The 15,589-nt window shown below is 42.0% G+C and overlaps 1 protein-coding gene across 2 annotated transcripts in view; it reads left to right on the plus strand.

Moving 5' to 3' along the window:
- The first annotated feature begins 3,560 nt into the window (after window positions 1–3,560).
- SMYD1 (SET and MYND domain containing 1) overlaps window positions 3,561–15,589 on the plus strand; it is a 32,618-nt gene continuing 20,589 nt past the window's right edge. For both annotated transcript variants that reach the window (XM_003758646.2, XM_031949812.1), the window contains exon 1: window positions 3,561–3,761. In XM_003758646.2, coding sequence (XP_003758694.2) covers window positions 3,625–3,761 — 137 coding nt within the window. In that variant the 5' untranslated portion in view covers window positions 3,561–3,624. The remainder of the gene's footprint in view (window positions 3,762–15,589) is intronic.

Below are 15,589 nucleotides of genomic sequence, written 5' to 3' on the forward strand. Positions count from 1 at the left end.
CACTTAGTACCCTGTGTTTACCTCAGTTTCTTCAATTATAAAATGAAAAACATAATGGCACCTTCCCCCAAGGTTGTTAGGAGCTTAAAGTGAGATATTTGTGGAGCACTTTGCACAGTATCTGATATAGAGTAGGTGCTTAATACTTGTTAATCTAAGATCTAAGTCAAAAGAATTAAAGGTAGTAGAGGATGAAAAAAGTTATAGACAGCTTGATAGGAGACCGAACTTAAACAGATCTACCAAATAATCTTTGGAAAACAACAAACGGATCTGTTCACACACCACTGCTGATAGTAGAATCAACCAATTATTTAGACTTATTTGGCATGTCTCGGTACCAAAGTCCCCCAGATACCCCAGGAAGTAGAGATAACACTTAAGAAAATAAAGAAGGAAAAGGAGCTGCATCTAATCAAAAGCACATAGAAGAAATCTGCCCTAGGAATGTTACAATAGGAAAAATATTCAAAGATTGATTTTTTAAAAATTTCACAAAGATGGGAAGAGCATAAAAAAATCCTAGATATTACTGTCGCCAAGGTGTAGTTACATCAATTGCTCCTGACTCTCATTCCTGCTATTTCTGACCTTTATAAAATCACTGTGAGAACAATTCACACATGTAGGAAGAATGTTCTTGACAAAAACAGGAGAAGGAAACATTCAAGACTCTGGAAACATTTTCACAGCCATACAAATGTCTGATAGGTATAGAGAATTCAAGATTCTCTTTTACCTATTGCTTATTGATTTTTTTCCAACCAGATAACATGATTTCATCTGTGTGGGGAGGTATCAGGGAGGACCTCCTGAAGACATTATAGGTCAGCACCTTTTCTTCTCAATCTATTACTATTCCCCTATTCAGGCAAACCATTCCAAATAGCAAAATAAATAATCCATTAGGTCGACAAGTATTGACAGACTTTAGAGTGGTATATAATAAAATAGGTGACCAACTGGATGTTTATTTTTCTGGATTGTCAAACAGCTTAAAGATTTGAGTACATGGCTTCATTACCATCAAATCAATAACTTTCTAATTGTTTTTTCTGCTTTAAGTTTCTTTCCATTTGTTCTGGACTAATTCTGACTTAGGCTAGTCTTCTGGTAGTTTAAGTCCTATATTGGAATACAGCAAAACTGATATTAATTCAGCAATTAATAAAGAGATTTCCTTAATCAAGTAGAAGGTTATTCAATAAGGATCAGTATTCAGGATACTCCCAAGTTTATTTAGCTGAATGAAGTTCCCCTGCCTCTGAGCTGTTCATGGTGGTCCACTGGTCTTCAGTGTCCCAAACTATCTGAATCTTGAGGACAGTTTCAATACCTTTTAAGGCAAAAGTAGTCTAACTCTGATAAAAGTGGGAATGGGGGGTGGGGGTGGGGTTGGGTTAGGATCCAATGCATCCTTCACTCAGCTGCTGTATCTATCCATGTCAATTTCTATTCAGTAAACTCCAGTGGCTTTCCTACCTCCAGAATCAAATAAGAAATTCTCTGTTGTCATTCAAAATTTTCACAATCTGGTCTCTTCCTCCTACCCAGTCTTCTTACACATTTGCCCCCCCTCCCCATTTTACAATCTGGCATTTTTTGCTGCTTTTCAAACATGTAATTCTATTCATGTTCTCTCAGGCTCTTTCCAGATGTAATAGATGATTTTATAATCAAGTCCCTTAAGTCACTCTTGCTCAAGGCAGGACAATGAAGTCTTTGAGATACCACGCCTGGGGACTAAAAATGCAAAAATCAGATGAATCTCTGATATCCAAGGATATTCCATTTTTCTTTTAGAATAAGCCCCCTTCAATAAGAGGGGAGACAATGAGATGTCAGACAGAGGGTCAGCAGTGTGGTACTATGGAAAATATGCCACGTTTGGAATCCCAGATCTGTTACTTGCTAATTGTGTGACCTAAGGAATGTCTTTTAACTTATTTGTGCCTCAATTTCCTTGTCTGTAAAATTAGGGGATTGGGCTTGATGTCTTCTAAAGGCCCTTCAGTTCTAAAGTTACCATCCATGAGCCTATAAAATTAAGACCTGGGTTCAGCTCTCACCTTTGACACATTCTGGCTGAAAGACCACAGGCAAGTCATTTGAATTTTTAGTAATCCAGGCCATTTTCTAATAGTCTAAATTGCCAGTCTACATTGGGAAATGGAGTTTTCCTATCAGGGGTGAGGAAATATGATAATGATTGTCATAACTATCAATATGATGTGTGAAAAATATACTAATAATTTAGATTTCTGGGAACTCTCTCTTCTGGCTTGGAAGTCAGAGTCTTGCAAGGCAGCTTGAAATGATGAATCAATTCTTGACAATGCTTTCCTGTGTTAAGTGAATCAAAGTTTGCAACATCTGTTTCCCCACAAAGTAAGGAGCCCCTGGATTTGAAACAATCACTTAAGAACTATTTCCACAGGACTAGAGAACACCCATATTATGCTGCACCCATGGGTTTGTCATGGGAAACCACTCAGACTCTGAAAATGATTGAATTGTAATCCCCCCCCTTCCCTTTTATGATTTGTGAATAAAGTCTCTACCTTTCCTGCAGCAGGAGCAGGTCTCCTGCCAGAAGGACTTCTAGTTTGCAAACTGTTTTCCTTTCTCTGAAAGTGACCAATTAATTCAACTGTCACTTGATGTATAAAATCTGACTCCTGGCTCTGCTTTGTAGGGCACCAGATATCCACAGTATAGAGACCTGGACCCTAAAATTCCCTTGATAGGAGTTTGCTACATGGATGAAATCACAGGTCAACACACACACGGTGGCCCCAGAAGATTCTATGTATAGTCATCCTACATATGATGGCCTCTGTGGCCAAGGGCCAGAATTGTGTCCCGATTCTGCCTCTGTGACTTCAGGAAAAGTCATTTCCTTTACGTAAAATGAGAGGACTGAAGGCCCCCTTTGGGATCCCTTCATTTCTAGAGCTACATTGTTATGAGCCCATTTATATTCTCAGAAAAGACATAGGTCGGGACAAATCTGGGATATGGATCTAGCTTCAGCACTGTCCCCACTGGCTTCCCCAGCCTCAGCAGGGGGAGAGGCCGGTATCCTTGTCAGGGCTTTGAGCAGCAGCTGCTGCCGCCCTCCTCAGCTTCCACCCCAGCTCCAGACCCTTCATCTCTCGGGATCGTGGTCCTAGAAATGGCCCCAGCAAATCCCCCTTTTCCTCCGGTCGCTTTCAGCTGCTGCCTCCTGATAGACGGCCGCATCTGGCTGCTAAAAATACCCCAGTGAAGCGGCCCTCCCCACTTGTTCGCGGGAGTTAGGGTCTCGGTTTTCTCAACACGTACGCACGCCGTCTCCTTGGGGAAGCACCCGCCAAATGTTCTCCCATCCAAGCCGCTAATAGGTTAGTCAGAGACCGACGGAGCCGCCGGCCCTTTGACTGGTCCTGCCAGTTGGGAGGGGTGGGGTGGGGGCGCTTTCCTCCTTCCCCTGCCTCATCCCGGGTGGACAGTGCTGCCGCAGGCAGAGGGGAGGAGGTGAGTGAGGGGCGGGAGGAGGGCGAGGGGGGCGGAGGCGAGACCATTTATGGCCTTGGCCTTCGGGATGCCGAAGGTGCTGAAATAGCAGCAGCTGACACTCCTGCAATGACAATAGCGAGCATGGAGAAAGTTGAAGTGTTCACTTCGGAAGGCAAAGGCCGGGGGCTGAAGACCACCAAGGAGCTTTGGGCCGCCGATGTGGTGTTTGCCGAGCCGGCTTATTCTGCCGTGGTCTTTGACAGGTCAGTGGCCAGTTTTGTGGGGCGGGGGGAGGAGGGGTTTCCTTGGGCTTAATGGAGGAGATGAATGAGGTCAGATTTTGATACCCCATGAGGGACCCAAAACCGGAATCGTGAGAGGTCATGGGATTTAGAGCTGGAACACCAAAGGTCGTCGTCAAAATAATAGCCGTGGCATTTGAAGGTTTACAAAGCACTTCCTTTCCGATCCAACCTTCGCGTGTCCTGGATGAGAAAGTGGGGGACTCATGGCAGTAGTGCCAGAGCCTCCAAATCTAGCCCCTGCTCCTCTTATGCAGTAATTGGAGAAATCATCAGATACAAGGGCTCTTAGGGACCGTCACATCACGTCGGTGTGGGTCAGGTGCCGTATCCCGAACTCTAGGCTAATCAGACGCCGTTCTGGTGTCTATTCCTTGCGTTATTCTATGTGCACTTTGCCACGATTCCTCCAGCCTCTGGAGCCTCTTGTTATGATTACTCCTGTAATCGGAGGAATGCCGGAGATGTCGGTCCAGGGCTGGTAGGAGAGGGAAAAGTGGGGGTGACAGTGACTTTTTTCTTCTTCTTTTTTTTTTTTCTGAGGCAATTGGGGTTAAATGACTTGCCCAGAGCCCCACAGCTGGAAGTGTTAAGTGTCTGAGGTCGGATTTGAACTCAGGTGATCCTGATTTCAGGGCTGGTGCTCTATCCACTGCACCATCCAGATTGCCCCTACAAGACTTTTTTTTTAAAGCTTTTTACATTTCCAGCCTTTATATATATATATATATATATATATATATATATATATATATATATATATATATATATATATATATATATATATATAATATATGCACATCGCTTTACATCAAAAACCAATAAAATGTGGTTTTATCCAAAAATTGCTTGAAGGCCAGTCAGGCTAGCTGCGGAGGGTCTCTGAGCTAGTAAATGTTGGAGGTGGGATTTGAAATTATGTCTCTTGGTCTCCTGCCCAGCTGTGCCAGGGTTCTGGCAGAGATGTGGTTCAGGGACAGCTTGCTGCTTTGTAATCTAACACCATCCACATGCAATTGTGGGTTAATCAGTGAAACTTCCGGATCCTTAGCTTTAGCATCGTTGTTGGTGTGTGTTTGGTTTTTGTTTTTTGTCCTTCATTCTCAAAGAGGACCATGACATTAGGGAGATGACTTGCTAGGGAATTAGATCTGAGGGAGGGAGGGCTGGCCAAGGTCACCTGCCTCACTTTTCCCTCCAGAGCCATCTAGGTCCAGTGACCAGATGCAGATCAGGACATCTGGAGATGACCCTGGATGAAATGGAAACCGTCCCAATTGACTCAGATTGACTCAGTCTCTACAAAATGAAAGCATCAGATGGTTCTGAGATCCCTTTTAGTTCTGTATCTAAGGTTAAGCTTTTATCCTTAAACAAATCCTCAAACAGATGCCAGGAGATAATGAGATGTAATAACAATCATAATCATAATGGCTGCAATTTATGAAGAACCTTAGGGTTTTTAAAGAGCTTTGGGAATATCGCATTTGGTCCTCACAACTCTTGGAGGATATCATTGTTGTGCAGCCACTTTTCAGTCATGTCTGACTGTGACTCCATTTGGGATTTTCTTGGCAGAGATACTGGAGCGGTTTGCTATTTCCTTCTCCAGCTCATTTGACAGATGAGAAAACGGAGGCAAACAGATTGAAGTGACTTGCCCAGAATCACACAGCTAAAAAAAAAGTGTCTGGGGTGAGATTTGAACCCAAGGCTTCCTGCCTCTGGCCCTGGCATTCTGTACACTATGGCACCACCTAGTTGCTAGTTCTCCTTTGTAAGGGAAATGCTATTATTATCCCCATTTTATAGGTGAGATAATTGTGGCACAGAGATTGATTGATTTTCCCAGCATCCCACAATTAGTAATATTTTGAAGCAGAATCTGAACTCAGGCCTTCTTAACATCCAGATCTGGTATTCTATGCAGTGTGCCACCTAGAGACCTGGAGGAGGAGGTGTTAGATTCATAATCTAGAAGACTAGGGTTCAGTTCTCATTTCTTACTCTCATAACTGAGAGTAAGAAAAGAGAGTAACTCATAACTTTATTTTCCTCATCTCTAAATGGGGCTAATTATATCAAAAGCAGTGGTTGCCAAGAATCAGAAGATAATGTAAATGGATATATCTCTGTGTAAATATTAAAATATTTCCTACATACCAGTTAGAGCATCTGAGGATTATGATGTTCAATTATAACCTATTATAATCCTTCCTACTAATAGGAGATCATGCTTAGAGGTTATGCATACAAGGAGTCTTCACACACATGATCTCATTTGATCCTTACATCTGGCTTGTGTGGGTTGGGGAGTGGAAGAGAAAGTTGAGGTTCTCAAACTGTCAATAAGAATTTGTTATCATTTTAAATGTGAAATAGTATTTGTTTTTTCAATTGATCCTCCTAGCAGGTGTGTCTGGGCTGGTGAGGAAGAGAAAGTTGAAGCTCTCAAACAATCAGTCAACAAGCATTATCATCATCATTACAGATTTGTAATAGCATTTTTTCAATTATAGGCAAACATAATTTCTAACATTCGTTTTAAAAAATATTGATCTCCAAATTTCTCTCTTCCTTTCTCCCCTCCCCTCCCTCAGATGGTAAGCAATTTTGATATAGGTTATACAGACACATAGATTGTCACATACAGTCACTGAAAGAATTTGTTCTGACCCAGCACTTCTTGGAGTGCTAAGAATACAAGGGAGAAAGTAGGACAGTCCCCTTCCACCTGGAGCTTCTATTGGAAGAGTTAAAAGGCTGTCACTAGCACCATTACCTTGTTGCCTCAGGAAAGTTCTAGGATGGGATCAATGCAAGATGCTTCAGAGGAGTCTTAAAAACACTGGATTTAGAGTCAAATTTTGCCTCCTTTGATTTGCAAACTGGCTGACCTTGAGCAGGGGGTTTAACCTACTTGAGCCTCAGTTTCCTCATCTATAAAAAGAAAGGAGCAGGACTTGATAAGAGCTGAGTGCCTTTCTTGTCCCTGTTCTCTGATCTTATATCCTCAAGATCATCACCAGCAGAACCAGAGGACTTTTCAAAAAAGGAAAGTTTTGACCTGCTGGTTCTAAACCTCTGACGATTCTTTAGCAGGTTACATCCAAAAGTCTTAACTAATCTTTGGAAGCTGAGGAAGCAGAAAGAAGCAGGGAGAAAGGAGTTAAACTACCTTATAAGATGTTTTTTTTTCTTTTTAGTCATCCTATAAAGTAGCCTCTCCTAATTTGAGTTACCAATTTATTCCAGGACACCTCTTTTTGCAGTCTTGTTCTAGTCAGTCCACAAACCTTTATTAAATGCTTATTATTAGATGTTGTGCTAAGTACTGGGAATAATTAGGTAACTGGTAGGGGTCACGGTGGATTAAGCTTTGGGGTTAGAGTCAAGAAGTTACTGTTCGGTCATGTCCAACTCCTTGTTCCCCAGTTTGGGTATTTCTTGGTAAAATACTGGAAGGGCTGGCCACTTCCTTTTCCAGCTCATTTTACAGATGAGCAATTGAGGCAAACAGATTTAAGTGACTTGCCTGAGCAACTGAGGCAAACAGATTTAAGTGATTTGCCCAGGCCACAAAGCTTAGAAATGTCTGAGGTCAGATTTGAACTCAGGTACTTCCTAAATGTCCCACCCACCTGCCCAGAGTCAAGAAGACCTGAGTTCAAATGTTGCTTCAAATACTTTCTAGGTGTGTGATTCACAAGTCATTTCATTTCTATTTGTCTCAATTTCCTCATCTATAAAATGTAGAAAGCCCAGGTTGTTGTGAGGTTCAAGTGAAGTCATGTTTGTAATGTGTTTTGCAAACTTTATAAAGTGTTTTATACATTCTTTCCCATTATTTCTATCTTGGTTCTGCATCTTATTTGCTGTGATGCTTTGATGTCAGTTTCCTTGGTTGTAAAATGAGGAAAGGACCTCTTCCTGAGCTCCCTCCCTGCACTGGATCTTTGAACCTCCATCCTTTTTGGAAGGAACAATCATGGAAAGATTTTTTAGGGAAATGCATAGAGAAAGGCACATGCAGATATGAATAGTCTGAAGATCAAGGGCTGAGCCAGACTCCCAAACTAAGTAAGAGCATGGCTACACAGACCAGAACAAAGCAAGGACAGCTGTGTCCTCCCTGGGCGTGGAGGGTGTTGATTCTGTCAGGACAAGGATATGTGTTGTTTCAAGACAGAAGAAAGAGGAGACATCTTAGAGGTGCAGTGGTTAGAGCTCTGAGCCTGGAGTCACAAAGAGCCAGGTTCAAATTTGGTCTCAGATAATGCCCTGGCTGGGTGGTCCTGGGCAAGCCATTAAGCTCTGTCTCTGTTTCTTAGCTTCTTCTCAGACTTTTTTTTAGTCTTAGATTCTTCAGCTGTAAAATGGGGATAATATAGCACCTACCTCCCAGATAGGAGGATCAGCTGAGATACTATTCGTAAAGTGCTTAGCACAGCACCTAGGACATGAGAGGTAGCCTAAAAATGCTAATTATTATTATCCAGACAGAGTGAGTGGAACATGTATTTTATGTTGGTCAAATCCTGCTATGGGTGATATAACAAGAATGCTTTTTTTCTAGTGTAAAATATCACAATGTTGAAAAGGCTGTTTTGGGGGTGAGGGATGGGGATAGAGAGACACTAGTCCTCGGTTATGGGATCACCACTTATGAGGGTATCTCATATGGTGGTGATGGTGAGAAGGGAGGCACATGTGGTGGGAGGAGGGTACAGCATATATGGGGGGAGAATAGAGTGGGGCTCGCCCTAGTCACCATCTTATGGATGCCCATTTTAACTAGTTAATTAATTCTTGCCAACTGATAGGGGGCCTGGTATATTGGGTAGAGTATCAATTCTTTCCCTAAGATATATTAGCCATGTGACTCTGGATAAATATGTTTCTTAACACTATAACTTGCAGCCAGATTGCTGGTCAATATGGATAAGAGAGAGTTTTCAAACCAGGAGTTTCCCTCTATTTAGTGAAAATATAGGTCTAGACCCCCTTCCATCTCAAAAAAAAAATTCTTGCTCAACTAAACTCTATTGTTTCCATGTTGTTGAATAACAATTCAAGTGTGATTCATGACCTCCAGATTTGGTGCTCCCTAATTTCAGCACCCAGTAGCAAAGCTCTGTTAGACCCTCCTTAGTTACAGCTTTCCTCAATATTGTCTTTTAATGCTTTTCTCTGGAGAAATAGGTGCAGGAATATAAATTCAAAGGAGCCCAAGCCTGCTGAAATGATCTGAATTTTAACTTGAACCAAAAACAGACTCCTAGAGTTTCAGTACTTTCCAGGACCCTAAAGACCATCTGTAAAACTATGGTTTTACAGAAGACAGAACAGGTGCTGTGACCTGCCCAAGCCTACCCAGCAGTCTTCTGGCTCCCAGCTAGACATGTCATCAGCCACTTCAGAGCCCTGCCCCTTCTCACTCTGCATCTTACCCTGAACTGTTTTTAAGTCTTAAGAGGTGGAGTTGGAAAAACCGGTCATATTTTCCAGCTGACTTTGTCTTTGCCATCTTGAGCCCAGACCTAACCAGTAAAGCTGCAGGCTTTGTTGAACGTCATCCTGAACGAGCTGGTTTCCCTTTCTGGCCACAAATTCAGAGCTTCAAGCCTCCCCCTAAAAACTGACAAAACAGTGGCCAAATTCACTTTTGTCTGACCCAGCTGCAGCTGGCTGGTGGAACCAAGCATCTCCTGGAGATGCTAAGAAGGGGGACAGATAGCCTATGTGACCTCAGCAGGGCCTGGGTTCCTCCAAGCAGAAGTACCTCAGGAGAAGGAGAGGTACCTCATGAAGAGATCCTGAAAAAGGTCTTAGAGGAGCTTGGGGGCTGGCACAAAGTCACTAGGTATATCTGCTTCCTTCTCCTGCACCACAGCATCTGGGAAAACACTGGGGAAAGGGGAAGTGAATAAGAAATGGAGAAAAGAAGCTGGAGTCATGTCAGCAGAGGCTATAACAAATAGGGTTATCAGAGATTGGAAAAGCCATTATCTTCCCCCTTCCCCTCCAGATGCTGGATCCTGAGCATATCTAGCACTTTAAGGTTATTGTTCACACCTGGAACACCCCATGCACACACCTGTGATAAGAGAAAAGCTATAAGGTTGGAGTTAAGATCTGGCTTCAAATCCTGACTCTGACATTTTCAAATTGTGTGGCCATGGGCAGGTCACATAGCTTGGCTGGTTTCCTCATCTATCAGCTAAAAATAACTCCAATACCTGCCTCAGAGGGTCACTGTGAAGGCAATATATTACATGATGACCCTGGCATGAGAGAATCTGGGTTCAAATTTCACCCCTAATGATAACTACTTGTATGACCAGTCACTAAAATCTCTTGGGTGAGATAGCTAGATGCTATTGTGAATAGAGCAGCAAAAATGGACCCTAGAGACCTAAATTCAAATACCACCTTGGATGCTCATGGCTCTGTGACATATAGCCAAATTCCTCATCTGTAAAAATGAAAGGCAAGCAGTCTCCCACTTCTGGACCTTTGTCCTAGTTGGACTCTCCCTCCTCATTCGTACTGCTCAGTTCCCCTAACTATTACTTTGAAACAACTCATATTTTATCATTTACAGGGAGTCTTTCTTAGTACTCCTAAGTAGTATTGCCTCTCCTTTTTAGCTTGCATCTCTCTCTCTATCTCTTGTATATACCTAGCTATTTACATGTCGTTTCTCACATTAGAATAGAATGGGAACTCCTTGAGGATGCCTTTTGCCTTTCTTGGCATCCATACTGCTTAGCACAGTGCCTGGAATATTAATAAATATTTATTGGCTGATTGTCATTATGGTAGAGGGGAGACAGCTCTGGGACCAATGCCAGAAATAATAAATTAGGTTTCTTTGTGAGCTAAGTCTATTTCGTATCAATGAACAACCTCAGGTGATATACAGATGTCATTGGCGAAGATAGCAAATGATGCTTATAATACAGGTGAGAAAGAAAGCCAAACTCATCAGATGTAAGGATAAAAAATAAGATCAACAAATTACCTATATTCCTGTTCATACCTGCCTTTCCCTTCCCCTTTATTTATTTATTTATTTTTTGCTGAGGCAATTGGGGTTAAATGACTTGCTCAGTGGCACACAGGTAATAACTACTAAGTAGCTAAGGCTGGATTTGAACTCAGGATTCTCCTGACTTCAGTGTCAATTCTCTATCCACTGAACCATCTGGCTGCCTCCCCCCCCCTTTTTTTTTTTAATAGAAATTTGACCAATTCCTAAAAGATTGATTGGGTCCAGAGAAACATATGTCTGCTTGAGATACGATGTAATGCATTTCAGGGCATATTAGCGCCACTAGGTTGGCTGACTGATTGTAGAACTAAGGGTCTGCCAAGCCTACTGAAAATTAAATTGGTTTTGAGTTCAACCAGGCATGGTGAAGGCTGCCAGACTCTCAGCCTGAAATATTTATGGCTGTGCAGCTAATGTGGAGATCAGCCACTGGGTGTGTGCAGCCACATAGCTTGGAGGGGTTTATAGTCACAGTTGGTTCATGTACAAGTTGGGGGGGGGGGAAGCACAAATGGGTTATAAATGGGCTATAAAAGACTCCTCTGGATATAAATATAAATAGGTTCAGGGAGGGTAAGGAGTAAGTACTGGGTTCAGTTCCATAACAGGATACTGAAAGAATATTAGAGAACTTACACTGAAAACCCAAATACCCAAGGTCAATATTATGGTGTCATGGTATCATTCCTGTTCTGTCTCACAAATGAAAGCTCAATACAAAGTGTGGGATGGAGAAGATTCTATATTGAATGGATCATTGGTTTGACCCAACATGCGATCATAGGGTCAGAGAGCCAGAGCTGAGCAGAACCTTTAAGTTCTCTGAGTAGAATGTAAGCTTCTTGAGGATAGGAACTTTCATATATTTTTTTGTATCTCTAGAATCTCACCCAGTGTCTGGCATTTTGCTAAATAAGTGATTGCTGACTTAAATTGAATCTAGTCTAACTTTCCCCATTTTGAACATAAAGAAACTGAGCCAGAAGAGGGGAAGGGATTTGCCCAAAGTCATACAAGTAGTAAGTGGCGAAGGTTAACTCTAAATGGAATCCCTTGGGTTCTAAATCCAAGTCTTTCTACTGAACTCCAGGATGCCTGCTTAGTACAGAGCTGAGCTTATGGGGGGAAAGAAATTTTAAAAACTTTTTGGGGGAATCCAAATGTGTAATTTCATCTGGGGTTCTCCTGGAGTGTGAACTGAGTGAGGATTGGCATCTGTTGTAGGATTTATGGTCTTAGATCGTTGCCATGGGGCACAGAGAGATGAAGTCAGCCAGTGATTTTTCATTAAGCACCTATCATCTACTTTGGTAGTGACAGCTGCTCGCTAACACTATGCTGGGAGCTAGGGGTACAAATATAAAAGTGAAGCAGGCTTGGCCCTTGGGGAATGTAGACTCCATTACTCCATTAACTGACTTGACCAGGGCTACCCAGCCAGGAGATACCAGAAATAGGACTTAGGGTGTGAAGTTAAAGCTGGATGGGACCTCAGAAGCCATCCAGTTCAGTCCCCTCATTTTATAATTGAGGAAACTGAGTCCCAGAGGAGTTAGCACAGATCCATCCTCCCTTCTTCCCTTTCTTCTTCTCTCTCCTTCCTTTCCTTCCTTCCTTTCTTCCTTTCCTCCCTCTTTCCCTCCTTCCTTCATTTCCTTCCTCATCATAATGTAGAGATAACACTGGGTTATTATAACCCAATGCTATTATTATATAAAGGTTTGTCAACCTAGCACAAGTCTTAGATTGTCCCATTAATCTGGAAAGACTTTGAATGTGGGCAGAAAACTTTCTACTTCAGACAACCTAAGCCATTTCAAAGAGGAGACATTCTAATGTTTCTGATCTCTTTTTTCCCCCTACAAAATGTGAGCCTCCTGAGGGCAGAGACCCCATTTTTTGCCTTTCTTTGAATTATGCATGTTTAGCACAGTGCCTGGAACGTGGCATGTGGTTAACAAATTTTTGTTCATTGTTGGTTTTCTAAAGATGTTCAATAAAAGGCAGGATGCTAACCATGAGCAGCAGTTCTTCACTTCAGCCTTATATTTTGCTTTGGCAGAACTCCCTTGCTAGGCTGCACTGGACCTAGTTTTATGGATCAGCACCACAGAGCGACAGGGAGACCTTCACAGTTTCCCAGCACAGAAGGGGGACTGGAAAAAGACAATATATTGCCAATGTCAGCTCTCAGAGGGCCCAGCAGTAAATCCAGTGCACCCAGCCAGGCTTTGGTTTATGTGACAGTGGGGGAGTTGGGGGCAGCTGGCTTGGAGATCTGGACTGTTTTCTATCAGCTGTCAGAGTTAAGAGGGCAGAAAGATGCAGTTTGATGCTTCTCTCCTTGTAAGGGAAGAAACATCCACTGGGGAGATAAAAGCAAGAAAAAATGGAAGAAGCAAGCCTTCCATGGGGGCTGGGGAAGGATAGGGATGGGAGGGGGGATCTCTTTATCAGAAAACAATTACAGGGAGAAAACCTGACAACATTGATGTCCTTTGATTTCCTGTGTGTGGCCCCATCTTGAAGAAAATATTTTGTGTGGACACCTGGGAGCTATAACCTGGATCTAAATGGAGCAGCCCTGGGTACATGCATGTAATGCAATATGTACTCCCAATGGATTAGGAAGTGAGGGAGAGAAATGCTGGCAGAGAAGCAGACTGAGTTTACCGCTATCTTCTAGGGGATCCTAACTCTTCTGGCAAGGTGCTTTGATTTTCCATGTAAACCCTGAACAAGTCACTTTCTGGAATAGAGCACACAGTAGGATTGAAATACTTGAATGTCCAGCCCCCCACCCCTAGCATCAGTTGCTAATATTCTCCTCTAGACCCCTCCCCAAATTGCTTTGAAGGTCCTGTAGCTTAATCCCTTCATTGTATAGATTAGGACACTGAGGCCAGAGAAGTCACAAGGGCCAGAATCAGGCACTGAAACTAATAGCTCCTGACTCTAAAACCCAACCTTCTTTCTGTTAAAGTGTCAAGTCTTATCTTGGTCATAAGAGAGATGAGGAATGTTGAGAGAGAAGGAAGGGGGAAACTGCTATTGAAAGAAATGCACAGGACCCGAAATCTAGAATTGGAAAAGACTTAAGAGACTACTTAGAACAGAGCTTCTTAACTTTTTCCCCACTCACAACCCCTTGTCCCTTGAGAAATTTTTAGACAACTCCAAATATATAGGTATATAAAGTAGGTATGCAAAGCAAATATTTACTGATGATAACTCATAATTTTACAACTCCCACATCTAGTTACAAGAGCCCATATGGGGCTGTAACCCACAGTTTAAAAATCTTTGATCTAGGGTAATTAGTCCAACTTCTCCATTTTACAGATGAGGAAACAGGCTGAGAGAAGTTAATTAAATGATTCTCTGAAGGTTACACATGTAGTAAGAGATGTGAGATTCAAATGTAGGATCTTTGGCTCCAGGCTCAATTTGTGCTCTACTCAGTCAGGAGAAAAGTTCTTGATCTAGACAAAGTCAATGGATCACTGGCTTTGAGACTCCAAATCCTATATTTTTCAGATATTGCAACTGGATAAGGTAAAATCATTTATCCAAATGGTAAATAGTAGAGTCAGGATTCAAACCTAGATTTTCAAGTTCCAAACCATCTTCTAACCGGATATCCAATGCCCATTTCACTTTGGACATCAGTCCATTGATATGTTATCTTCCTTCTAGATATCTGTCCAGGCAAGACACATCTATTAAAACATAGCGGTTATTCTCCCCACTTTTGTAAAAGTTAGAGATAGAACCATGTATGTGTGTGTATAAATATTAAAAAAAGGCATATGTGTATACACATGTACACATATATACACACATACACATATACGTATACATATATGCCTATTATGAAGCAATCACCAAGGAATTTCTCTAAACCCTTCTGAATCTATTTCTATCTTTAGCTAGCTGGCTCATTTGTCCTGCCACCTGCTGATTTTCCCTTGTGTACAGGCACCAGCTGTTGCTAGAAATATCCAACACGTGCAGCTACTTAAGTGTGATGGCCAGTCTCTGGTCTTGAGAGTCTATAACATAGTGGAAAGACTGCTAGGAAGCCATTTACTACCTTTGACCTTGGGCAACTCACCACTCTGGGTCTCAGTTTCCTCATCTGTAAAATGGATTCTGTATAATAGAATGATCCATTCCAGCTCTTATGATTCTGTAATTCTGATGATTTTTTTAAAAAAATCTTGAGCTCTTCAAAATCATTCCCAATTAACGAACTCCTCAAACTTAATGAGCACTGACTGTATTTGCAACTCTACTGGATTTACAAGGGGAAGAAGATGTGGGGGGATAGAAAATAAGTGTGAGCCATAGTTCCTGTTCTTAAGGAAAAATTATCTTGGGAAATAAGGTAGTTCAGTTCGAAGATCTCAAGGAAAAGAAGCATAGCCTTATATTATTTAATTCCACCTACAAAGGCTAGTCAAGTCAGTAAGAATTTAAGTCTATGTTATTGATAAAATATAAACTACATTCTATCTTTCTTGATCCTGTCCTTTCTTTCTGGGCATTATATCTTGGCTATTTCTTTCTTCTCTCTGGCTCTCTTCTCTATCTTTGCCCGCCTTTCTCTGTTTCTTTTTCTTTTCCTCTTTTCTCTTTTCTCTCCCTCTCTCTATCTCTGTCTCTCTCCTCCTTTCATTCTTTTTCTTCCCCTATTTTCTCCTCCTCTTTCCCTCCATCCCCTCTCTCTTTCCCT

Source organism: Sarcophilus harrisii, chromosome 2 (genome assembly GCF_902635505.1).
Source record: "Sarcophilus harrisii chromosome 2, mSarHar1.11, whole genome shotgun sequence".
Classification (NCBI taxonomy): domain Eukaryota; kingdom Metazoa; phylum Chordata; class Mammalia; order Dasyuromorphia; family Dasyuridae; genus Sarcophilus; species Sarcophilus harrisii.